The sequence below is a fragment of the Heloderma suspectum genome, chromosome 5 (genome assembly GCF_057233095.1).
Source record: "Heloderma suspectum isolate Gila_16-S chromosome 5, 16-S_ref, whole genome shotgun sequence".
Lineage (NCBI taxonomy): Eukaryota > Metazoa > Chordata > Lepidosauria > Squamata > Helodermatidae > Heloderma > Heloderma suspectum.
In genome coordinates, this window is record NC_139462.1 from 67,382,427 (window position 1) to 67,410,354 (window position 27,928).

General features: G+C 39.0%; 1 protein-coding gene across 1 annotated transcript; it reads right to left on the reverse strand.

The window, feature by feature from the left end:
• Positions 1–780: 780 nt before the first annotated feature.
• PLRG1 (pleiotropic regulator 1) lies at positions 781–27,928 on the reverse strand. Its single transcript, XM_084856306.1, has 15 exons — positions 27,791–27,928; positions 21,589–21,695; positions 20,905–21,047; positions 19,112–19,165; positions 18,316–18,409; positions 16,899–16,989; positions 16,594–16,695; positions 14,959–15,051; positions 14,504–14,653; positions 14,311–14,412; positions 13,203–13,305; positions 12,742–12,850; positions 8,723–8,862; positions 6,470–6,663; positions 781–5,121 (listed from the first exon to the last, which is right to left on the reverse strand). Exons 1-15 carry the CDS (start codon positions 27,797–27,799, stop codon positions 5,062–5,064), a joined length of 1,551 nt encoding a protein of 516 aa, XP_084712432.1. The 5' UTR covers positions 27,800–27,928; the 3' UTR covers positions 781–5,061.

Genomic DNA, 27,928 nt, shown 5'->3' on the forward strand with positions numbered 1-27,928 from the left:
CTGTTTCAACATAGATATCAATTTTGTTGTCATCAAGAGGATTTGAAGTGTAAATTCATCACAAGAGAAAAAATCTGATTTATAAATTTAGCAGCTTAACATTATATAATCCAGGTCATTCCTTATAATTGACATTTTATTTTTAGCTATTCTTTTCCCATGGAGCAAACGTGACGTCTGGAATCCTTGCCCATTTGATTTTTTAAAAATATTCTCTTGCATTGGGACAGTATTTTTTACAAAATTCATACACTTTTCCATTAAAACACATTGAAACGCATAAACATGTCATTAAGAACAGTAGGCAGATAGGAATAAAACTTAGGACTTAAAAAAAGAGGAAATTTAGAATAACAAAGAAAAAACAACATCACTGAAATCCCCAGAGAACAATCCTATGTGACCACTGGGAAGACTCGCCTGTCACCACACTTCTAATCTCTCCTGGTGGAGGTACCAGAGGAGCGCCTCTGAAACCAATCTTAAGTTTCAGGAAGCAGAACCTATGCTATATCATGATCTGGAAAAAAAGTTTTTCAGGCAGTTTCTGCTGGTAGAAAAATACAAATACATTTTTGTTATGCAGAACTAGTCAAATGGCTCTTTGGATCCAATCACAGCAGTATCAAGACAAAATGACAGAGCCTTGCTTTTCTTCTGGAAAAAAAAGTGAATGTGCACATTCCCTGACAGTCATGACATTTATTTACATTTCTCCATGAGGTGAGTCTGCACAAACATTGTAAATTATTTAAACTGAGTTAATAACACACATACACTACTGCAATTAAAGTTTTATTTATATTTAAGTTGCAAGGAATACCCATTTTTTTTTTTTTTGGTTTTTAAAAAACACAATATACCTCATTTGCTATCCAGTCTTCCATTAACAAATGATAACATCCTCATTCTAATTTACACTGCATGCTTGAATATACAGCAAGCTGATTTTTAAAGCTATGTTATCATCCTTACCAGTCACAGAACTTGCAATTATGTTACAAGGAAGTGTCTTCCTTTCTTAAAATTATGTACAACATAAAAACAAGAGTGTCATGGTGAAAGGAATGGGTATGACTTTACACACTCAAAACAGTGCCCACTGGATATGAGGGAAGTATCCAAGTTCTGATTCCAATTTAAAATACTCTATCAGGAATCATAGGATTTCACACATACAACATGATCAGGCCTCCTGAATTTCCATACTTGGATTGCTTAATAAAAAGTATGCATGCATGTCTATTTTAACATACTTGATGTACTCTGCATCGGAAAGAAATAGTTAAGCACAACATTTTACAAGACTCTTAACCTTTCTAACAGATCCTATCTAAAGCATTTCAGATCCAGCTACTTGTTTGTTCCAGTTACCAGTGATCACTTTTCTTTATAGTGCAAACCCATGCTACACGTTTACTCAGAAGTAAGTTCCATGGTGTCTAGTGGAGCTTACTCCCTAGCAAGTGTATTTAGGATTGCAGCCTTGGTCCTTTTACATTTCTCTGTCTGGGGACACCCTTATCTGGCCCTCATAACGACACAGCCATTTACTCCTAAGTGTGATACCAAACAACATGCCTAGGGAAATAATTGCTCTAATCAATTATTTCACAGCATGAATGTAAATAACCTAACTGAATGCTTCAAGTACTAATTCAAATCAAAATAAGTAAATATTACTGTTCAACACTCTTTCTGTGCAGTTTTTGGACATTTGAACCATTCAGTTCCTTGTTGCCAGTGATTGCTTTCACAATTATAAAATCATCAGAAATAAAATACAAAGAAATAGTATATACCTTTTTCTCAGAAGTAACATTGCAAAGGCTTTTCTACTTCTAAACTTAAGTTTAAGAAATATGCACACATACTTGTAATATGAAATGTATTCCTGCTGTTGGTAATTTTGACCGTATGTTACTTGTTTAAATATTGGCACAGTTTTAAAATTTGTTTTTAATCTAAAGGACAAAGGACAACTTATGAAACAACGGTCTGCCCAGGAATTTTTACACCTCAACATATTCTTTCCAAAATGTGCTGGACTGAATATGTAAATGGGAACAGTTCTTCCATTACATGGCTGCATGACATCACTCAGAAATGGTTCTGATGGCAATTCAGTTACAAAATTATTTGCTATAGTCAAGAAAGCCCTCCCCCACAAACCCCACAATTAATTGGCCGATTCTATAAACTGCTGTGTTGGCAGAACAGATTGGGCTGATTTCTTTCTCAGGTGAGTCCTTCATCTGTATGGCCCACCATCAGATCCTGACAAAAGTTATCATATTCTGCTTTATTAAAATGTGTTGCAACTGTGCAACTGAGGTTTTATAATATTTCTGATACACTCCTTCATGTGAAGGTGTTTCAAGAAGTATTAGCAAATTTTGACATCAGCTCAAGCAAGCATTTTCCTGTTACTATTAGGATTGAGTTCCTCATGGGCTGGACTTTTCAGGTCTCTTTGTTTTAGCATCTTAGCGCACCTGTTGCTTTTTGGCCATTTATAGCCTAAGCGACTGCTGGGACTTATTTAGCAAGCCTCCTGGGAAATCGAAGCAGCTTTGAATCAGAAATCCCAGCCTTTCAAATTGTATAGGTTTCTAGGCTGGTCTGTTTGGCAAGCCTCCATCACTGCTTGCCTCCTGGAACTCTCCCTGCCAGCCCTAGAGAATAGTACCATGACCCACAGATTGCCTGAAATTTGGTTTTAACTTGCCTAGAGTTCCTAGATTATTCTACAAGGATCATGTTGTCATATGTGCTTGAGGGCTCTGGTTTATGTATAAGAAAGATTTGGGCTTTTTTCCTGGGACTAGATCTGGCTCATGGTTCTAGGACAGAGTCCCAACAGCATGCAAATGATGGCTACTTTCTGAAACACAATCATATGTCAACTGAATCACCAACAAAGCCAAACAGCAATCAACAAACACTACAAAGTCTTTCCAAACACAATGCAACTGATTTTAGTTAACAAAATTATTATCTGCTCAACATATTTCAGCAATTGTTTATAGTCTGAGCTGGAACAAAAGAAAAACAGCTATTGCCATTATTCTTCAAATGCTTGTGCAACAGTTTGTGCAACAGAATAGGTGGTTCCTTAGCAGATTGTATGCTTCCAAAAGGAGCTGCACAAGATGATGAACATATTGCAATTTAGTTTTCTCAAAGAAAAAAATGCAGCCCTCGACAACCTGACAATGCTGGCTGGGGATGATGGGGGTTCTAGTCCAATACATCTGGATGGCTCCAGGTTAGGGAAAGCTGCTCTAGTGTGTGGTGTAAGATAGCTCTTTCTTGAGCAGAAGGGCACCTTTGCAGCCATCAAATGGGCTGTTTTTAGAATTATGGCTTCTGGCTGATTCTAACATACAGATGCAAAGTAGTTTAATTTGTTTCAGTGAGACTTGTGCCCCAATTTCTAAATATTTCCACTTGGAATTAAGCCTCACATGCTTTGGACCACAGCTTTAGAATGTACACTTATATCAATGGTCAAAATATTAAGAAAAGATTAAAGCTATTCCAAAACGTTAAAAAAGGACTACAGCATAGCTACATTAGCAAACACTGTAATGTTGTTGTTGTTCAGTCGTTAAGTCGTGTCCGACTCTTCGTGACCACATGGACCATAGCACGCCAGGCCTTCCTGTCCTGCGCTCTCTCCCGGAGCGTGCTCAAGTTCATTCTGTAATGTTATCTATAACTAAACAGTTCTCCAAAATACACACATTCCTGTGTAAATTAAATCACAACTCACCACTAGTTTCAGAGATTATATGGAAATCAGATTGATAACTACTATCATTACAAATGAAACATTTTACTGGGAATATTACATTTCTATGTAGACAGGTATCTGTAATATACTCTTGTTAACACTATTACAACAGTGTAAGTGAAGACACTAAACATCTCCAAATGATGTTTTTGCAAGTTGTACAAAAATGAAAACAGATCAACAAAATGGAAGCATGTGATCTCTGTCCAGCTTGGGCATGATCTCCAAATAGGAGTCAGGATCCAAAGAGCCATCTGGGCCCATAATGGCTTTTCTAGACCCTTCCTCCCACAGCAGCCCCTCTCACCCTGAAAAGCTGCACCTGAAGGTCACAGAATCCAACAGACGAAGGATTCAACATTGCGTGAAAGGCTGTAGTCAGAAAGCAAAATCAGTAACCCCGTCCCGCTGTAAGTGAAAGAATTTTCTATTTGCACGTAGGACTGCTTTGATCCCAGCCAAAAAGTACATGCCATTCCAGTGCTGTTATTCTATCTCCTCTAGAGAGTATTACATTCACTTTGTTTTTAAAGGTTTGCAAAGTAAGAATGAAAAAATATAAGAAACACGCATCAGAAAATGTTAAGAGGTTGTTTCATTAAAATTTTAAGTAGGATTCCGATACGGGGTAGACAAAATAAACCATGACTCTGAAACAGAATGACATACGTACAACCCAAAAGGGCACAGACGTTCAGTTCTCTATTTTAGTTGTTAAAGCCCACAAACAAAGTGGAAATGAAATTTATATTTTATTGCATTGCAGCTCAACAAAACAGCACATTGTATTAAGGACATAAATTATTACTACAATGGCATTTCTCCCCTTTGATAGTTTTATGTATTAATAGTATCTTAGGCCACTAGGACAAAGTACCAAATAAGAGAGGTGCGTTTTTTAAAAAAAGAAAAATTATGTTCAAGATTTTAAATATTTACTTCTCCATCAAAGGAAAGGGGGAGGGGGGGAAGACAATAAAAGAGCAGAAGAGACTCTCACTACCTTCTGCTCACATAGAATGACATGCACACATTTGGTGACTATAATCACCAGCACGTTACCAATTTAGTAAACGAACTCTTGACTTCTTCAGACGTGTGTAACAGCTGCAGCTGATTTCCTGGGATCAGAGAGAGAATAAAATCCTAGAAGGAAGCCATATATAATATAAAAACTGCAAACTGAACAAAGCAATTACTTTAGCAGAGTTCAGGCTTTATAGTCAGAGTCACGATTATGGCATAGCTCTGCAGGTGGATTCCAATTAAAATCGTTTTCTCTTGATGATTTCTGGTTTCCAGCTGACAGGATGAGTTTCTTCAGTCTAGAAATATTTAAAAAAAAAATAAAGATTGGAATTCTAGCCCAATTCTAACTTTACACAAGCATATTTAATAAGATCAACTCTAGTGAATTTGACTATGAAATCTCACTTGATACTTTGGTTCAAACTATTTAATTTAAGAGGTCAGTATGAAATATATTGCCATTAAAATGTAAGAAGTTATCACCTTTGGTCCAATATAAAGAAATGTGTATTATATGTTTTCTTTTAAATCTACACACAAGCACACATGCATTAGAATTTATATAGAGAAAGCCCTTGGGAGATAACCCACTAGTTCCATGTTACAGATGTGGCATTTGCTCTAGCTCACCCAATTAGTTCTTAGTTAAGGAAGGATTTGATGTCAGATATTCAAAACCACAGCCCACCACTTCTTCGCCAATTTTAATGGGGACAGAAATGCACTGAAGGTATGGAAACACATAAGACAGAGGGAGTTTTATTTGATCAACTCTAGTTACTTATGATAGAAAACATTGAGCATTAAAGACTCGAGGCCACACTCAAGTGTGGACTTATATACCATACCTTCAGCTGAGATATGCAAGAATGCAAGGTTTTGTTTGAAAGTTAATAAAGCAAATGAAAATATAGCAGTTTTCTTTGATCAGTGATTCCTGATAAGTAATCCAAGAGTTATTTTCTTTCCTGTAAACAAGCAGTTTGTCCAGTTCTACTGTCTTTCATTGTACATCGGAATATTGCTGCCTTGTTGGGACTAACAATGCAGCATTCTGATCTACAAAATATGATACTAGGGTTGCAATCCTATATACAATTATGCAGAAGTAAGTTCCATTGAACTCAGTGGCACTTTCTTCTGAATTGATATGCATGTGCTGCAAGTGTAGCGCATAACTTATCTGGCTAACAAAGTTTTTGCCTGCCTTTAAAATGTAGCACTACTCTACACCTCCACACCTTCATTTCCATCCTAGTGACACAAATATTAAGTCTTTTCTATAGTGCATACATACTCTGAATAAATGCACAGTATTTGAGCATTTTAACTATTTGAAAGGCTACCTTATTTAGGCTGAACAATAGAATTAGAAAGCATTTTATTTCATTCAGTTGTTGGAACATTACAACCAAGCAACCTAGCTGACCTCAATTTACAATCGCTGCCTTTTTATTATTTTTCACTATCTCAAGACATGTGTTTGTGGTTGAAGTATGCCTACTCCCCCTATTTAGTTAATAAGTAATTGGTCTGGAAGTAAGCATCTTTTAGGGATAATGCTTCCAGAATATTTGTCCTAAGAGTATTGTAAAGACAGTTTTATGCGTAAGATATACTGTTAACAAGACTATGCATCCATACCGCAGTATCATCTTCTCTGTAGACTTTTATAGTTTTATCAGCTTCAGCTGTAAGGAGTCTGCTTTCAGACTGATCAAATGCACAAGCAAATATTCCAGATTCACTGTCCAATGAACCAGGCTGGACGGCTGCATGCACCCTCTGGAAGTTGTATCCAGTTCTCCAATCCCAAAGATGCATTGTACCATTATCAGCTGAAAAAGAAACAGTGTTATATCAGTTCAGTTCAAAAGTCTACAGGTACTGTGCCAAGTTTAATATGTCAAAAGTCATAAAATTCATATTCATTAAGTCATTATTTAATATAGGGACAGACTTCCTGCATGCATCACTGCAAAGATCTATTTGTTACAACACAATAGAAATCTGCTCCCATTCAATAGAACAGTGCAATCCTATGCATGTCTACTCAGAAGTAAGCCCCACTGAGTTCAAAAGGACTTACTTCCAGGTACATGGTGTATAGGACTACAGCATGATTAAATGTTCAGCTAAATTTACATAAATTTACACAAAGGTACAATTAGTACTTCTGAAGCAAGCACACTTCATTTTCAGGTGTACATCCTTACATGTTATCTTAAAAGAGGCATCCCCTCCAATGTAAGAGAAACAGGAATGCGTCTAAAGCTGATGGTGCTTGCCATCTGCAGTTCTGATAAGTATGTGTATTAAAAATACTTTAAACCAGTCTTTCCCAACCTGGTGCCCTCCAGATGTATTATACTACAACTACCATCACCCCTAGCCACCTGTAGGGCACCAAGCTGGGGAAGGTTGCTTTAAATACATGCCCTCCCCAGGGAGGCTCGCCTTGATATCATTTTGGCACCAAAGACCTTTTTATTTTCTCAGCCTTTTAATTGTTCCTACTTTAAATGCATTTTATCTGGGCTATGTTTTTAATGCTGTCTTTACGTTTTACTCAAGCCTTGCCTAACCTGATGCCCTCCAGATGTTTTGGACTACAACTCCCATCAGCCTCCAGCCAGCATGGCAAATAGGCAGGGATGTTGAAAGCTGTACTCCAAAACATCTGGAGGGCACCAGGTCAGGGAAGGCTGTTTTACTGACTTACTGTATGTTTTTATTTTTCTTGAAAGCTGCTTTGAAAACACGGTTTTCAAACAATATATACATGTTTTAAATAGAATTACCATCATTAATACATTAGTAGAAAAAGCCCTATTAAATGATGCACCTTTAGTCATTGTTTTTTAAACTAAAGGTGCATCATTTAATAGGGAAAATTAATTTTTTTAAAACCCTCTAAGGGAGCAATCCTATGGCCACTAGTCAGCGGCTAAACAGCCACAGGATACGTCGGTTTCTGGGAACAGGGGCACACTCCGAGGTCGGTTCCCTAAGAACCGACCTTCCCCCACTCTTGCGCTGCTTCGCAGGCAGCTCGGAATGGCTCCGCACTCCACGCTTGGAAGAGGAGCGTGGAGCGGCAAAAACAGAGCATTCCAGGGGGCATTCCAGGGCAGGGAAGGTGGAAATGCCAGTACAACACATCCAAGGTGTCGTCCAGCAGCTGCTTCCCCTACTCCACCTTCCTGCGGCTAGACAGCTGAAATCGGCTGCCTAGCCGCAAATGCAGGGCAGCTGAAGTGCAGAAAGGACCATCTCCTCCACACTTCTCCTGCCCTGCATTGGATAGGCAGTCGCTTCCAAGTTCAGAAGCGGCCGCCTACTCTGGTAGGATTGTGCCCTAAATCTATTTGCTAAAGCAGGTTCCTATAAACAGCAGCTGGAAAAGAAAAGCAATTACTATTCCACATGTTTGCTTGATAACAGTCTTTAGTGCCATTTTTATGGGGGGGAAAGCTATACAACTGGCTTCACATGCTTCCTTTGGCAGGGAGTCCAATAATCCAGCTGCCACCACTGAGAAGGCTCTGGTTCTCATTGCCATCAGGCTTCAGATATCAACAGGATTTGGAGCAGGGAAGTCTCACACAGGAAAATATGTTCCTTAAAGTTACTCAGGCCTAGTTCATTTAGGACTTTAAAGGCTAAATCCAACACTTCAAATAGTGTCTGGAAACAAATTGGGAACTAACAATGTTCTTTCAATATTAGTGTTCTAGGTCACTAGTGTTCACTCCCATTACTAAGTGGGCCAGTGAGTTCCGAACTATTCAAAGTTTCCAAATACTGTACAAAAGGCAGACTTGCATAGAGTGTTACAGTATACAACAGGGAAGAAGGCTACTTTCTACTCAAACTACTTGTAAAATATTTACTTACCACCAGAAACCAGAACTCCATCTGAATTCACAGCTAACGTATTGATAATAGCACTATGACCAGAAAGATTTTGGATGAAGTTTCCATCAGGGAATCTCCACTGTTTAATGTTATCTGGGGACCCAGATGCAAATGTGTACCTGTAACAAGATGCGTGTTGAGAAATCAGTAAGTATTGGAAGTCCACTTGGCCAAAGATTATTGCATTCAATTATTTCAAAACTCCACTTTTATTACAGCTGCGACGCTATCTAGAGTTGAAAATATTTCCTCCAAATGTTTTAAGCATTGTAGCACTGCTTATCTGAAATAATTCCTGCATTTCTGAATATAGATTTAATTTTGATATAAGTCTCAGTGTGCAGAATTCACTTCTCAGTCCGCAGTTACCAATTTTGCTTTTCAGCCGCCGCTGTATCAAATCCTGTTCTTGAGGGCTAGCTGACATTCACGAATAGTTTTTTGGGGAAGGGGGGACAAAAGGTTGCAGTCAAAAGGAGGGCAGAAAAACCCTCGTGTGCTAGAAGAACATATTAGGTGGCCCTTAAGAGCCTGTCCATCATTTTAGTATCATTAATTTGCACTTACTTGACATAGCTGTAGCCATAAGTGCTACAATATCTTAACCTAGGTAAGAGTCCAAATTGGGCAAAGCAATTAAAATGCTTATTACAGCAAGACAATCACAACAATTGCATGAACAATTTAATATGATGCTGTAATGTGGATCAATGGGGATACTCTAGCATAAGTGGGTTCAAGACTACAGCATGTTTATTTTCAAATGAATCGCTTCTGATTCCATTTAATAAGCAGAATGTTAAAAGGTATTTGCCTTGCTATACAAGATGTTTGCTTTTTATTATTATTATTTTAATGAAAAAATTTGGTACTTTATTATTATTATTAATAATAATTTCATTTCTATGCTACGCAATAGCCGAAGCTCTCTGGGCAGTTCATAGGCATTCACAGAAAGTACAAACCACAACATTACATGATAAATAATCTGAAATTTTTAATGTACAAAACTTAAAACAATTAAGCAGCTAAAAACAATTTCAATAAACAATTTCAAGACAGCTGACATAAACGCCCCATCATATGCCATTAAATGCCTGGAAGCACAGGGCAGTCTTAACCTGGTGCTGAAAAGACAACAGTGTTGGTGTCTGGCAGGCCTCAGTGGGGCACTAGTTCCACAGCTGGGCACCACCACTGAGAAGACCTCTCCCTTGGTGCCACTTTCCAAGCCTCCTTCAGAGGATGCACTTGGAGGATGGCCCCAGATGTTGATTGTAGTGTCTGGGTAGGTTCAGGCTGGGAGAGGTGTTCCATCAGGTATTGAAGTCCTGAGCCATGTAAAGCTTTATAGGCTAAAACCAGCACCATGAGCTGGGCTCGGAAACATACAGGCAGTCAATGCAAGTGGGCCAGAATTGGTCCTATACGCTCAGACCTTCTGCTCCCAGTTATTAATCTGGCTGCCACATTTTGCACAAACTACAGTTTCTGGACAGTCTTCAAGGGCAGCCACATGCAGAATGCATTGCAGCAATCTAACATGGAGGTTACCAGAGAATAGATTACTGGAGCCAGGTTATTCCTGTCCAGATAGGGGCATAGCTGGGTCACCAGCTGAAGCTGGTAAAAGGCACTACAGGCCACACAGACCACCTGAGCCTCAAGTGATAGATGGCTCCAGGAGAGTGCAATCCCATCCAGAACAGGTTGAACACCCTCCATCCAGTCAGCAGAACCACCCACTATCAGCATCTCACTCTTGTCTGGATTGAACTTCAGTTTACTAGCCCTCATCCAGTCCACTGTCATAGCCAGTTACTGATTTAGCACTTCCACAGCCTCACCTGATGAGGATGAAAAGAAGTAGAGCTGCATGTCATCAGCATACTGATAGCAGCACATCAAAAGTCCAGATGACCGCACTTGGCGTTTCATGTAGATGTTAAATAGAATGGGGGACAAAACCAACCCCTGAAGAACTCCATGCTGGAGAATCCATGGGGCCAAGCAATATTCCCCAAGCACCACCTTCTGGAGCCAGCCATCCAAGTAGGAGCAGAACCACTGCAATGTAGTACCCCCACTCCCAGCTCAGACAGTTGCCCCAGGAGGATACATGGTCAATGGCATCGAAAGTGGTCGAGAGTATTAACAGGGTCACACTCTCCCTGTCTCTTTTTTTCCGACACAGGTCATCATACAGGGCAACCAAGGCTGTTTCTGTGCCAAAACCCAGCCTGAACCCCAACTGAAATGGATCCAGATAATCAGTCCCATCCAAGAGTGTCTGGAACTGATTGGCCACCACCCACTCAAGGACCTTGCCTAGGAAAGGAAAATATGCCACTGGCCTGAAGTTGTTAACATCTTCCGGGTCCATAGCTGATTTCTTTAGGAGTAGTTTCACCGCCGCCTCTTTCAGATGACATGGGACCACTCCCTCTCACAAGAAGGCATTGATCACTTCTCTTGCCCAACCAGCTGTTCCCTCCCTGCTAGTTTTATAATCCAAAAAGGGCAAGGATCCAGTATGGAAGTGGCTGCAGAAACCTGTCAACGTCCTCGAGGTGTACCAACTGAAAATCATCCAAGAAAACTGGACCAAGCTGTGCTCTGGATACCTCACCTGATTCACCTGCTGTATCACTGGAGTCTGAGACCCGGCATTACACCAAATGTAACATTTCAACAAATTCAGTATCTAATTTTCAAACTTCACCAACAGCATTTCAAAATGAAGATTACAAGCCAGTTCACCTAACCACTGCCTATTACCTACTGAGCCATGTTCAAAATTCTGTTGTTGATGTACAAAGCCCTGAACAACTCAGGACCAGGAAATCTAGCTGGCCACCTCTTCTTATATATACCCAGTCAACCCCTGCAATCTTCTGTGGAGGCGTTTACTGGTCATTCTGCAGCCAATATATGTTCCCAGGCAGCACTACATAAGCAGAAGTTCTCAGTGGTGGCACCCACTATTTGGAACACTCTCCCACATTTTGTCCAAGAGATAGAAAGACTAGAAAGTTTTGAGCACCTCTTGAAAACACACCTCAGGCTTTCCCCTGACCTGGGAGGGACTCTGTTACCACCCTATTTTATTGTTATGGCATTGTAAAACTTTAAAATCTTCTTAATGTTTTAATTACGTATTATTGTCATCTTGTTTTAATATTGTTGTGCTATATTTTAATGTGAAACACTTTGGGATTTTGATATATTAAATGGGATAAAATATTAAATAGTAATAAATAACCACTAGGCTCATAATTGCTAGCAGACTCAAATTCCTATTTGTGTAGGTTCTCTGCCCACATTAGTCAATTGCCCACAGCCACTGACACAGGCACTATTAAGCTATTTCCAGCTCACTATTAACACTTCAAAAAGTTTTGCACCAACATGCAAAAAGCTTATAGCATAATCCTATGCATGCATGAAGTGGTCAGTGTCAGACTAGGATGAGGAAATCCAGGTTCCAATCCCCACTCTGCTATGAAGCACACTGTGCGACCTTGGGCCAGCCATTATTTCTCAGCCTAATCTACATCACAGGATTGTTGTGCAGATAAAATATGTTGAGAAAAGAATGTAAATGTAAGAGTTAATAAATAAAACATATTCACAAGTTATTCCACTGATTTCAGCGAAGCATATTCTAAGCAAGTATGCACAGGACTGCAGCTTTAACCTTGCCAAGCTGTGACAGTGAAAACATTTGCACACAAATTGGCTGGCCATGGGCAGGGGGCCAACCCACTTGGAATTTCAGGCAACTATCACAGGTCCAAGGGGTCATCTGAATTAGCCATGATGCTATGTAAAGAGTTACACAGGCCCAAGCAAATGAGGCCTGCTGGCCCTCTTAACAGGTGAACAACCAGTGTTGAATTTGTGCAAGGCTGTCTAACTCATCTCTAGTAAATGCTGGGTTATAGCTTCCATATTGAAACAGCAAAAAAAAAAAAAAAAACAACTCTGAAAAATCTTACTGTCTTGGGTGCAGTACAACTGCTCTTACAGATTTCTTGTGATTTGTTAAAGTGACCCGAGTTTTTCCTGCCACCAAGTCCCAGAGTCGTATAGTGGTATCATGACTTCCTGAAATTAAAAAGACAGGTATACCGAAAATATTAATACTCTGAACTAAGTATTGCTATGGAACCATACATGACAATTTTGTTACACTTCCAAGTCTCTCTTTTTCAAAAACTATTTTTGAAAATCCCTGCAGAGAAGGTTCTATGCCCAGGGGTAGCCACTTATATACAACATTATTTATTTAAAACATTTAAGCTTTTTGGTCTAATGCTCATTGGAGTAAAATGCAAAAACCTGAATCCATCAAATTGTAGCAGCATGGCAGCATCTGCACACAAGCTGGCTACAACCCTGAACAGCTCAATACGTTGTCTGCATGGTGTTCCACTTTGACAAACAGCATTCATCATACCTGTGATAATCTGTGGTTCTGCTGCTTGACACTTCACTGTTGCCACAGCATTTGTGTGTCCTGTCAACGTATGCACACTAGCTTTTGTCCTCACATCCCAAATCTAATGAGATCACAAACAAATTTGAACAACTGTAAGTACAATGCTGTCAACAATCAAAGGCTGATTCATAATTGTCAATGGCGAAACAAATTTAGCATGCATTCACATCCTTTATAACCTTTTTCTATATAGTTAGGTCTTTTTGTCATAGATATACTGTTACCACTCAGGACTCTGACTTTGAATGTCAACATTTTTCCTGCCAACTTCCCCATGTTATACTGTTCCAGTACTTATTGCTAGCAGCCTGGCCATTTGTATATAAAACTTCCCTCAATCCACTTGCAAACTCTAACCAATCATTTAGGAATCACTTCCCTAAATGGTTTAATTTTTTTTCATTCCAGAAATACCATACTGTAGACTTAGTGATGTCTTGGGAAAATTTAAAGAGACATGTCGCAGATGGCCTTAGAAAATTTAACTCCCATCTTTATATTCTCTTGTTTTCATTGAAATAAGTTGCAACCCACTGCAATGCCCCTGATAATGAATCAAATAATCTAGTACAGAAAGAGGAGTTATTTGTCAAGTGATAGAAGTTCAAGAAACTAGAGGCAAGCACGAACATGTAGACCTCTAAGACCTGTTTCATACATGGATTTTTCCCCATATATGGAAATAGTATTTGTGGGAAAAAAATGATATAGCACGCATACATTGTCTTGCATGAAGGATATAGAAATGCATTTTGCTGTAACTACACTTATGGAGAAGCAACTATGCACTTGTAGCAAATATTCACAAATGATGGTGTACTCAGTTTTGGAGATTATCTCCATATAAGGTATAGAATTTCTTGTATTCTTCCTCAGGGGCCAAGTTTCAGTCTTCAATGTATGACTGATATCTGATCAAGGAACAAACCTATACAAGGAGGTTTAGCAGGATGTGTAGCTATGTAAGTAAATGTAAGTGGATAGTGACAGGAAGCTAATTTAATGATTTAAGCATTATTTTACATACAAAGTTTAAATGCATCTTAAACATTTCTGTTTTACTTACACGTGCAGTTGAATCTCTGCTACATGTCACAAGCACATCTATTGTTGGGTGCAAATCCAAGCCATACACAGCACTTAAGTGACCATGGTAATGCCTAATAACCTGGACATAAACATATTTCAATTAATGCTCCACGAAGAGACCACTTTTAATTACTGAAAGATTTTAGCTGCTACCAAAGTGCTTTGCTTACCTTATTATATTCAAGATCCCAGCATTTCACCTGTTTATCTTCTCCACAAGAGAAGAGGTATGGACTCCTTCCACTCACTATTACCCCTCGGACTGTACTAATATGTCCCGTCAAAGACAGTTTTAATTTGCCACTTGCAAGGTCCCAGATCTGTAGTGAGAGAAGTAACATCTGATGTTCTTGCAAATGCCAGACATCAAATTCTGCCAATTTAATTCAGGCCAACAGCTCAAAGACTAACTAGCATACAAAATATATTCCTACATGAAAGTAGAGAGTCTGAGAACTCAGATTTCTCAGTTTTGGTACATCTGAGAAACTCAAAATTCTGGGGAACAGAAAGAAAGACAACGCAACCAAATATGCTGAAGTGGACTGTTCAGGAAACACTTAACTGTAGCTAAAATGTCAAGGGCACCAGATCACAATTAAGTCAGTTCTTTGGTACCCCTTACCTTTATAGTTCTGTCAGCAGAGCCAGTAACAAACCACTGATTTCCTGGTTCTACTGCAATACATCTCACCCAGCCCAAGTGTCCACTGATAACCTGCAAATGTTACAAAATGGATTCCCTGATTAAAGAAGAATATCAACATTAAGCAATTATACACAAGTCCATTTACGACCAACTATATAAGATGGGAGTTTTGCTTATGTATTTTGCTTCAAAGCTATATTAAATTACCCATTAGATACAGCTTACTGTTCATCATCTTGACCATAGATCAGAATAGAATCTGCAGTTTAGGTTAGACTGTTTTGGCAATGCCATACAGATTGTAAATATTCAGTGAATACCATGTATAGAGAAGTGTGATCACAAGATTCTGTTGTTTTCCTCCCCCATCTCAGCCACCTGTGTGCAAAAAGCCAGTGCGCAAAAAGCCACACAAACTACTAGAGCATGCCTAGTTTCACAGCACTGATATCCCAAGAATAAATCAGCACATACATCGCTGAGTATCTTTCCTCGCACCCTCCAACTCAGTGCCAGTTTCAAGGGAATCTTCTCACAACGTTTACTACTCAACTCACATGTGAGCCAATTAAAAGAAAAACAGAAAGAATGCCCAGGACACTGCAAGTTGCCTCATTATTTCTCTCCAGAATCTATCACAGCATCATTCCAGGAGACCACTGATATGCCTTACATCAGTACTGAAATTCATTATATATCGGACTATGTGGCACATCATGTGAAGAGTTATTAAAATGGTCACAAAGCTTTAAGATTCAAATATTCCATGTTTTGTTTTAAGTTTTCTTTTTATATGTTAGGCAAAATATATCTGTGAGCCACCAGTAATACTAACAGTGCTTTTGGAGGCAAGCTTTTCCAATTTTTGAAAACCAAAATCTTTTTGACATTTTCTCCAGACTACTAAGCTATTTGGCAAATACAACTTTTTATATTTATTTGTTTGTTTATTTATTTATTTTCTATACCGCCCAATAGCCGATGCTCTCTAGGCAGTTCACAAAAACTTTTAAATATATAGATGGAAGCCTATATTTGTTCAGACAAACTGGAAGAAATGAGATTGATATTGTAGTCACCCTCATCAGGCAGCAATAGAAAATACCTTTTTCCCTAATAACAACTGAAATGGCGGATACTAGAAAGACTACATAACGGCCTGGTTCAAATGTAACAATAAACCATAGTTTCATATTATGTGAATGAGCCTCTGGCTTGAGCACTACTCCACCTCCTCCCCTGGCATACACCAGAGGAGATTGGAAACATCCACTTCCTGGTTTAAATGAACCACAGGAACTGCTGTTAGTTTAAACTAATGTTTACTGAAACAAGCCAGGATTAGAAACTACAAGTTGATATTAGCTTGTTTCAATAAGCCAGTTTGCCCTTATTGGATGTAATGGCAAACCACAGTTAATTTAAATGCTGAAGCAGATGCTTCCAGTTTCTCCTCTAGTAGAAATGGAGAGGGAGAGCACTTGAATCCAAGCTTTGAGCAGGCTCATTCATGTAACCCTAAACTACAGTTTAGCATTACATCCAGACATCGCCAATATTTAGCATTCGATTTATCTTGAGATTTATCCTTGTAACTGATTTACTACTTACTCTGTACAGTTTCCATGGGGGATGCCACTGTGGTTTTGGCATTGTTGGAGCCTTCTTTGCCATTAATGCAGAGTTTTTATTCCCACCTGCTTCCATCATAGCCTATAAATGGAATAAAAGTTTTCTTTTATATTTTCTGCTAATCTCATAGAAGAGATTGTTCTTGTAATCTATGTAACAATCCTCATATGGTTATACAGTGTAATTCTACCACAAAGCCCTGCTTACTGACAAACACAGTGGAAGACTGGAATCCAGTTTAGATAGAGAACCCCTGGAGATGCAACACTATTAATGAGATTTACCATAGTCAAACCCGGAGGCTGTGAACGCTCAGGAAGCCCAGCATGTCTGTATATATCACCTACACCAGCAGCAGTTCGATTTGCTTCCATTCTGGAAAGAGAAGGAAAAAAGTGGATGCAGGGCATGGAAAGTGTTAAGATACTGCACCATACAACAGATTAACAGATTACATAGATTGCAAGTAAATGATAACATATTTAATCAAGAAATCCTGTGCACATATCATAAATGCGTAAAAATACAAAAAGAGTGTATGCACCTTAGCAACTAAGGTCACAATCCAGCCAAAAACAGTTATGACTAAGTACAGTTGAAATTAGCAGAACTTAAGTTAGTCATGGCTAAATCACATCCCATTGCTTTTAATAAGCCTTAATCTTAACTACCTTTTGCTGGACTGTGCCCTGTGGCACTACTTTTTCAGATGCACTAAAGAGCATGAAGTTACAGAGAAAGAGAAAGGCCCAGTTCGCACAATCACTGCAGCTTAAATAAGCTGTGGTGGCTTGTTTAAGCTGCAGCATGTGCTGGGCAACACTTGCTTAATTACCCACCCGGGTGTGGCTCGTCATGTCATGTCATCCAAACCTGGGTGGCATGGCTTGTTTGAGGGGGAAACAACCCTCAAATAACCCCTGACTTGTTGTTGGGTTGAGGGTTGTTTAAATAAGCCACAATGATCCACAGCAATCATGCGAACCTGGTCTTTATCTGTTATCCTTAAAAAGCCCTTTAAGGTCTGTCGGTATTGATTTTCTGCATATTGTACATAGGGTCTAAGATAAAGTGAATGATCAAGCCATTTATGCTAAATCCTAAGCACATTTACTAGGGAGTAAGTCCAATTGAATTCAGTGGGACTTATTACTGAGTAGGCATGTTTAGGCTTGCACTGTTCATGGCTCAGGTGACATTTAAACCAGGATTTCCTAGCTCACTGCTCAAATCTATAGTCACTCTGCAAACCATCTCTCATCACATAAAACCACAAGGCATTCAAAAGCCTTCTTCAGTCGAGGATGGAGAAAAGATCTGTACCTATGCTGGTGACTCCTTACCACCCCATAATCCAAAACTCCTTTTTTCCTCCCCTTCCCCAAAGAAGGGATCAGTAGGAAAACAGTAAACTGTAAACTGTAAACAGTAAACAGATCAACTGTAAAATTGAAGGGTTTCCCACATAATCCACCCATCAAACAGCATTAAATTTAGTCTTAACAATACAATATAGAAGAATGGATGAAGCTATCAAAATCCAAATGGCATCTATGAAAACTTATGAAGATCAAATTAAGACTGAGTACATCATTGTGCTTTAATAAAGGTCAACTTAAATTACTGTGCTCTAGACTGTTTTCTATTTGAAAAATCATTCTAGGATTTTAACAGTTTTTTACTTAAATAAAATATCATTACTTGGATTGAGAAGGAGGCAGTGCCACAGCTAATGACTGAGCTGCTGATTCACTAGGCATCCTCTGGATTTTAGTGTCTGCAGTCAAAGCCACTCCTTGTAAAAAAATAAAGAAAAGAAAAAGCTCCCAGTTAAGAGAATGTTAATTAAATAATTATTGTTCGATTTTTTTCTGACGAAAGCTGACTTTAAAACTTACAAGCTAAATCCAGCATTAGGCGAGCGAGCTTCCCTTTGCACATTGGAAGCTTCCCTTTCCCTTTTCACCCTTGCAGGTACTTTAATGACAACAACAAGCTTCACAGTAAAAAAAAACAACCCTCAAACTTAGTTTAAAATGTACAATTCTTTAGAATCTCACTTAAGTAGCTAAATTCAGAATTCTGTAATAGAAACACTTCCTATTTGTCTCAGTTTTTGCTGAGTGACATCATGGCCATACCCAAATTTCTTTGCTATCTAAGAATACGTAAATATCTTCCATTTCAAGTAAGTTAATGCTTTTAAACATATTTAAACATTTCAAAAACACTGGCAACAGTATTCTACCTAAAGTAAAACAAAGCAAACGATTAAAACTCTCACTGAAGTCAGTAATAATCCTTTTGTACAAGATGCATTAAAATGGCTGTCCATTTACTCTTCCAAACCCATTTTGGGGATCAAACCCTCCAGCTTTATTAACAAAAAAACAGTAAGTATTGCATCATGATTACAGTTACCTTCCCCAAGATTTTATACTAGAATAGCACACCATTTGACCCAGACCTAATATATATTGGCCAAAAGCTTACTCACCAGGCCCAGGGGGATATGGATGTGTTCCTGTTATCAAATATTCATTATCTTCTCCTACATAGTAAGATTTGTTAATTATTGCTTTATAGAAGATTATAGTACACACTTTTCATTAGATTCCTAAACTATACTTTTCCTTACAATTCACACTCAAGAACAGCTGCTGTTTATCTTGTAAACATATGCATCATGTGCTTTGTACAAGAAACTGAGGAATTCACACCATGAAATTAATTAGTGACAAGTGCTGTTACTGAATTTGAAATAATCCAAAAGCAACAATCCCATTAATATTTATATAAAGAGCAACTAAAAGTCAAAGCTTTTAAAAGTCAAAGTTCTGAATTTATCAAAATACACACTTCAACATGCCATTTTTTTAAGTTGTCCAGAGCACATTGTATACATTCTATGGAAAAAAGTAAAGAGGATGATTCAAATCCTGTTCAACATTTTCTTTTAAACATTATTTTCTTACTCTACAGTGTGATCATAACTTTCTACAATTTAGATGCATTAGTAGGTATTTCAGCATTTAGAAATAGATTTATAAAAACGATTTGAGTGGTTCAGTTTTTGAACCAGAAGGACAGGACAGAAAAACTCTTAAGTTACACAGCCAGTATCCAAAGAATCATGTGCACGTGTCCAAATGCTTCTGTGCACACATAAGGACTTGCCCAATGGCATGTTCCAAATATGGTGATAGAAAGATGGTGAAGTCTCAAAAGAGGCCAAAGCAGTCTAACATTCTTCACTGCCATGGTAGATCTCCCCTGCCTCCAATCCTTAGGGAAGTTAAGATTCCTACCCAATACATATGCAGATCAAAGCCTGATTTTTGTGACTGTTCAAGGAGTAATAAAGGTCAGTGGAATGTCAGTGGAAGTTAATTATGATTATGCAAACTGACATTTAGGAAGAAATGTGATGATTTTTTTAAAGTATTAGCCAAAATAGAGGCTGTCATTGACAATTTGTCATATGGGAGGCAGTAATAAGATGAAAGTTAATTTTTTATACATCCTTTTAAATAAGATACACAATACCTGACAGACTAATTTTAACAAGTGGAATTGGAACATTTTAAGAAAATCTTCTGATGAAACACAATGGCTTTAAGGAATAAGACTGACCTTAAAGGTACTTATAGCACATATCCAAAGTTAAATTATGCAAAACAGAAGATTTTTTTTTAAAAGATGATAAAGTGAACAAATGCTCTACTTTCAACCCTAGAGAAGTATTTTAAAAACCAGTTATTCCCACAATTAAAAAAAGATAATGGGATGTATGCAAAATAAATAACAGTTATTTTGAGATGATTTAAAACATACTACAAGAAATTATATACTTCAAAAAAATCCTAAAAAGAAACTAAACAATGTGTTTTTTTTCCATTTATATCCTGCAACTTCAACAACACTTTGAGACCCCCACATAAATATTTAAAGAAATTCCCTGACAGAAGTGGAATTTCTCTGTAAATATACCAGGAGCACCCTATGGCAAAGACTCAAAGAGCAGCTGGTGGTTTTGAGACATGTACTTGCTGATGGAGGGCAAGATGCCCTTTTCCACAGTTCTGTAGCCGCACAGCAACTACAAAGAGCAGCACAGCAAGCGCGCTCTCTCTCTGCAAGTGGGCCCAAGTATCTAACAATGCAATCCCATACATACGTATCTAGTTAAAAGTAAGTTTAACAGGGCTTAATTCTGGGTTAGTGGATACAGAATTGCAGCCCACATCTCTCTCTCTGTGTGCAGATATATAATAATAATTGTTACCATACCTGGACTTTGAAGATACTGCTTATGTCCATAGGAATCAATTACACTGTGAGGTCCCTTCTCTCGAGCACTGTCTTTCAATACAGGCATGTGCAGCACAGAGCTGTACTCTGTATGTAGTTTAACTGCCATCTTAACTTTGTGGCTGTATGAGAAAACACTTTATTACATCTTTATTTTTGATGCATTGTTCTATCATAACAAAGCCATCTTTTTGTAGAAGATGGTGATACAGTCAGGAATTCAGGTAACAAGCCTAGTTGTTTACATAGTTACATTGATGGGGCACAGCTTGCTCCAAATCCCAATTACATGTATTTCAGACAGAAATACTACCGGATTACAAAGTTTTCTAGATTTGACTTGCGTGCATATGTGCATACCTGAACAAGCACACACACACACGCAGTCCACCATCACCAAATGATTTTGATAATTTAGCGTAAACTCAGTGGAAGTTCATTTAACCACATGCGTTGAAGAGAAACATGCTGTTTTCCCAATGAGCCTCAAAACACACCATTGGCTGGGGGAACTCAGCCTAATTTTAACTTCCTAGCAAAGTGCATATGTGCGTTATTGATAGTGTGGTTAAATGGGATTCCCGAGTACAAGGACACACATTAAGATTCTAGACTGGTTTGTAGCTCCAAAAATACCAATAGCTTACTGGCAATCTTACTTACCTCCTTTCATCCAATGGTATAGGTTTGGCATTGTCTGCTACGAACATGTCATGGGTTCTCTTCAAAGATCTGAATACAAGGGTATGAACAGAGTGCTTCTGCACTTCCTAAAAAGGAGATAAGTTGCAGATATATCTTTAGCAACAGCAATTTCATTAAGAACAGGGCTCCACAAATGTTGGCTTAGCTTACTAAACTACCATAATTTGTCATCAGCACAGACTCAAGTCTTTTGTGTGTTCCAGAGGACTGAGGGAAGGAGGGTCTCATATCACACTGAGCTATTTGTAGCATCCTGATTTAGAAAAAAAACCCCAAAGTCCTATAATATTAAATTCAGTTGCTAAAGTAACTGAAGGACCAACTCTCCCTGAATCAGCCTATATGACAGGTGCTGTTCTATATACCTTCTTTACATAATAACGGAAGAAGAGCTGTGCTGGATCAGACCAAGGGTCCATATGGTCCAACATTCTGTTCACACAGTGGCCAACCAGCTGCCCACGGGAAACAACAAGCAGGACATAAGTGCAACAGCACCCTCCCGATCATGTTCACAGCAACTGGTGTACACAGGCATATTGCCTGATACTGGAGGTAGCCATCAGGACTAGTATCCATTGATAGCCTTCTCCTCCAGGAATTTGTCCAGTCCTGGTTTAAAGCTGTCCAAACTGGTGACCATCACTACAGTTTCTGGTAATGAATTCCATAGCTTAACTATGTGCTTTGTGAAGTACTTCCTTTTATCTGTCCTGTATCTTCCACTAATTAGCTTCAAGGGATGAAACCTTGGATTCTAGTATTATGATAGAGAAAAATGTCTCCCTACCCACCTTCTCCACACCATGCATAATTTTGTACACCTCACGTCTCCCCTTACTCGCCTCTTTTCTAAGTTAAACACTAAGTTTTGTGCTAAAATCTAGCAGCCAGATAGAAAGGCAACAGCTAGGAATGCTCTTCTTGTTGATGAGGTGTTTGTTATCTTTTGCCCACTTTCCATAATGATTGTAAAAAGTTTCTATTTCAATTATCCTGCAGGAAGGAACAGGAGAGAGGAAGGGAGGCAAAGAAAACACAAGGCACCTGCTCCTTCTCCAGATAGATTTGTTTTGTTTTAAGTGTATTGTGTTTAATGTATCTAAGCATTTTATAAACATTGTGAGCCACTTTGTGAACTCTAGCAGGAGAGCAGAACATAAATCTACTAAATAAAAGGAACATGCTTGTGTTTGACCAAATCCTCCAACATGTTTTTGTTGCTATTAATGATTGTTGTGATTTTATTGTATTTTAATTTTATGAAAACTATTTTGGAAAACTTGCCTAGAATTTTTCTAAATAAATTCACGGTAGCCATTAAAATGCTAAACTGAAAATTGAATACTAGGTTAAAAATAATAGTCTGGAGTAGTACTTGTGTGACTGATTAGGAAATGTAGAAGTTAAGTGATTTGTTCACAATTTTATGATGTTTTAGTTGATCTTGTGATGTTTTAGTTGGTCCTACTACAAGGTATATGTAGTTGTTGAATTTCTTGATGGGGTATATTGTCTATTAGCATCTAAGCACTGTATATTCGGACTCATGTAGGATGTACATGATTAGACTTTGTAATAAAATGCATATATTATTTTTGCATACATATTAAGAGTCTAGAGGTTTAACTACATCAGTTGTGTGCTTTTCAGCACTTTTTAGTTGTTTTCACTTCCAACTAGTTCCATCATTTTGTTTTGTTTTGCCCACTAAAAGGTATTACTCTAATGTTGCCTATGCATGTTTGGTTCTCTTGGCTTTATTCTTTATAGCACACTTTCCATCCATCAAAAATAAAGCAACAATGCACCAAGGACAAATGAGAAAAGGAAGGAAACTAACTCTTACCCCCACACTCTAATAAGTAGATGTTTACATTGCAACAAAATCCAAGCTCAATGTTAGAAAGTCCAACCCTACTTTCCAAATGAACTATTACATTAACGTCCTCCCTTTCTGGAGAGAGTCAAGATCAAGGGTATTAAGTGGTGCTTTGGTCAATAGTATCTTTTCCATTATAAGGTGAACTGGGTGCAAATCTTAACATTAAAGCTCTGGAAGTATACCTTCCTTATATATTTAGAGGCCAGACTTCCTCTAAATTTATTGCCATCATAAAAATTGTATTTAAAAAGTAGAAGATATTATTTACAGAACATTAAACATGGTCTGTTTCCTTTCTGCCTGCCCAAGATCACAGAACTATTGCTGTTTTTTGTTGACTCAAATTCACTATCACTCGTTGTTTAATTAACCATATTGATATTACTGTTACATAGAGGCCACATTAATGTGTTCATTACTACCATACATGAGAAAGTCAAATATGTTGGTGACACTGGAATTTTCTACATTCTTTATGTGACAGAGCAGCTATATTCAGCACATGGGGATTTATTTTCAAAATGTGCACTACCAAGGCACTGAGGTGTGTGCCTGTGTACAGCGGTAATGGGGTGCATATGTTTGTTCCAACCAATCATCCCTGAACAAAACCATATATTAAAGCCATTTATGGATGCATCTGTATGAATGCATGAAAGCACTTGGGATCACACACAAAGATCCAACTTGTTTTAATAACAAAGAATGTTATCTAGTACCATGTAGTTAATTCCTTAAATAGCAGCCATCGTTATTCCATCAGGCTGCAGAGCAGAAGAAAACAGAAGCAGAGCTATTCCAATGCCTCTGATGAGAGACTGGTTGCCCCTGTCCATCCTTCAACTGTTACCTATAACCATTCCATCAGGCTGTAAAGCTTTAAATAAAAAACAGGTGAATCATTATTCCTTCGTTACTCCACTGCACCATACGTAACTCTGTCTGTTTAAAGCACTTTCACGGAAACCTAAGAATGCATCAGAAATGTTGTCCACCCGATTCTATTCTCCAGCTAGGAGGATGGCCACTTAAAAGTTCAAATCTGCCTAGCTGATTCTGTCTGGAACCTTAACACTGACATTCTGTATATTTTGTGCGCTGTGCATGCATTTTGTGCTTCCTCAAGTCTTTTTGCTGACCCATCCTGTGTCTGCTCCACAGAATTTGTGCATGTGTAGGCTGCATGTCACAAATTTCTTCAGTGGCACATGTTATTTGTATTCCTGCCACTTTGATGGAAGGAGCATGGTGCTGTTTATTCAAAAAGGATATGTACTGGCATTAGTTTTATGCTTTCAGTCAAGCTTTTGAAATACAGCTTTGCACGTGAGAGTCAGTGTGGTGTAGTGGTTAGGGTGTTGGACTGGGACTCAGGAAACCTGGTTCTAGTCCCACTTGGCCATGAAAGCTCACTGGGTGACTTGGGGCCAGTCACTGACTCTCAGCTTAACCTACCTCACAGGGTTGTTGTGAGGATGCACCTTGGGGTCCTTGGAGGGAAGGTGGGATATAAATGTAACATATAATAAAATCAGGTCCCAACTCTGACACCTTGGATGTGCTGCCAAATAACATAATTCCTTCTACATTGTACTCACTTGGGATTTGTGCAAGGCCTTGAATGAGGCAAGTATACCAATGGCCTGCTTAGGCTTCTTGCACCCATGCAGGTGTAAGACCTCTGTACTGTTGCTATAAGGGTACTAGTCTCCACCTTGCAATGCCACTTTGTTGACATCCTATCCATCTCAGATGCTCTGGCATTAGATAGGATTGGAACTTAGGAAATAAAATGAGCTGAGAAAGGCCTAGATGATCCCAATATGTACAGACAGGAAAGGGAGGGGCCACAGCTCAGTGGTGCTGCTTTGAAAGCAGAAGGTCTCAGATTCAATCCCCAGCTTCTCCAGGTAGGGCTACAACAGAATCCTGCCTGAAATCCTGGAGAGCTGCTGCTAATCAGTGTCAACAACACTGGGCTAGACAGATCAATGGTCTGACTCAGTATAAGGCAGATCCCTATGACACAAAATAGTATTCTGGTACATCGAGAGACAGTTCCCTTTGCAGAATTATATCACCAAGCAAATTCTGGCTGTATCGCACTACTAAAATGCTTAGAAATCACTGCACTAAATTTTAATTTAGCTATATACAAAACTTTGGGCTGCTGGTGAATGCAAGTGTTCCAGTAAGCCTACTTTTGTGCTTCTGGTTAGATTAGATAACCACAGGGATATACAGCCAAGCATTATTATATTGTAACACTAAAATGCATGATAGACCTCTACTACTTGGAAAGAATGGCTTGAAAACTAGAAGCTGCTGATGACCTGAGTAAACAGTAATCTTCTTGTTACCCAAACCATTCCCCCTGCTCTTCAGCTAGTACTTTTGTCTGAGTGGTAACGAAAGGTAGAAAACCAAAACAACCTAGAATTGGTTGTTTAGCTCCCCATCCCCACCAACAGTTGCACTTTGTCCATCCTTAACCACAGGTAATTATCCCAGATGCCTCATATACACATAACCCAAGAAGTAATAGTGAAGTTTCCAGCTGTATGTATATGGGCAACATGGATACATCAACATGCCATGTCCTATTGACTGGCCTGTGCTGGTTTTCTGTCCCATGCTAGCAGTCAGGTTTTTGATGAATTAAAAAATAGCACCATAAGATTGAAACTGCAAATGTATGCACTTACATTACCATTAAACACCCATATCATACAGAGGAACAACCTCTCTAACTTGGGGATGATTGTAGCTACTACAAAGCATTATGGGCATATAAATAAGGCACATCAATGAAGTTCAGACTGGGTACTAACAAGGACCACCCATGAGGATTGAAGCCCAATCCCAACCATTTTTCGTTATTGCTGCAGATGATTTCTAAAAAGAAAATATAGTTCACCTTATTTCAGGAATAAGTTAACAGAGGTTCAATAAGGTAGTAATCCTATGGCCCCTTGATAGTGTCCCAGGTGCCATAGGATGCAGTGGATCTACCCCTCCAAAGCTGGAGGCAGAATTCCAAACTCAGAGAAGAATATCTGAATGTGGATCCAAACCTATTATGGCTCCCTCCCCTGAGGTCAAAACACTGACCTCAAGAACGGGCAAAAATGGGAATGTCAGGACATGCTGGTGGGTGGGAATGGACAGGCTGTGGTTCTGCTGGATCCAACAGTCTGCCAGCCCCAGTCCCCAGGGCAGAGAAGTTAGAATGTCTGTCTAACAGAACATCCCTTTCTGGAGGACCAGGAGGCAAAAAACTGCTTCACCATTCCTCACGCCATGCCAGGCTCTTGGATGGACGGGAGCTTCTGACATCAGAGCACTCTGATGAACAAGAAACTTTGATAATATCCAAGACGGAAAAATATAAATCTGTCTTATGCTGAGGCTATCTACACTGCCCTTCTATGATACACTAGCATTGCCTGTGCTTTTAGTGGCTCTCCATAGTCTCAAACGAAACCACACCTGAAAAGGAATGCTATTTCAAATTTTAGTAGGTTATGAAGGCATCTATGTAGGTTAACTGCAATTAATATGCATTGGGGAAGCAGCATACGGTGATTTTAATCTGCTGCTACTACTATTCTTCTAATTTTGTTACATGTTATCAGCCACCTGAAATAACAGTGAATAATTATACACTAAAAATCCACACCAATGTAATACCTTTATTAGGCCAACCAAAACATTGCAAAAAGTCGTCAAGCTTCAGAAGCTCTAGAACTTCTGATCAGGTCTGATCATCCTGCATGATGAAGAGCTCTTGAAAGCCTGCACATTTTTGTGATCTTTTTGTTGGCCTAATGAAGATATTACACTGATATGGGTGCTGGATTCTTTTTCCCTTACGGACAAAATAGCTACCTTTGCTATTCATAGGCTGTTTTTCAAACCAAGTAAGAAAATTCTCCCCAAACAGGCATAGGAAAAGATTTTGATCAGAACTTCCCTAGCTCCTCTTCATCAAGTATTCTCACGGACACGCACAACAGGTCCGAATCCAACCCCTTCTGAGATAAAATAAAGGGACGGGGCAGAGACAAGCAGACCCAAGCCTGCACCCAAGGCAAAGACAAACTGCTCCAAGCAGCTGATGGACTGGCAAGGGCCTACATTTAGCTCAGTTACACACATCCCCCACGCCCCAAAAAAGAGGCGGGAAGGCCTTTACCTCACGTCACCGGTAAACGAGCCCCCCTATACCGCCCTTCTCCCCTGGGAAGGAGAACGGGGGGGGGGCTGTCCGCTTACCTCCACCATGGCGCCAGCCTGTCTTGTCAGCTACACCCGCCACAGCCCCCTGGTCGCTCAGCGGACCCGCTACAAATCTGACGCCGGGCCCAGGTCCGTTAGTAATGAGGCCACCACTTCCGGCGCTTTCTCCGCTGC

What these genes read in the sequence shown, in the direction of transcription:
- PLRG1 (XM_084856306.1), bottom strand. An exon ending in GCAGAGATTCAACTGCACGT is followed by an intron (nt 13,306 to 14,310) that starts GTAAGTAAAACA and finishes TGATCTCATTAG; the next exon opens with ATTTGGGATGTGAGGACAAA. An exon ending in GTTGTACTGCACCCAAGACA is followed by an intron (nt 8,863 to 12,741) that starts GTAAGATTTTTC and finishes ATCTTGTTACAG; the next exon opens with GTACACATTTGCATCTGGGT.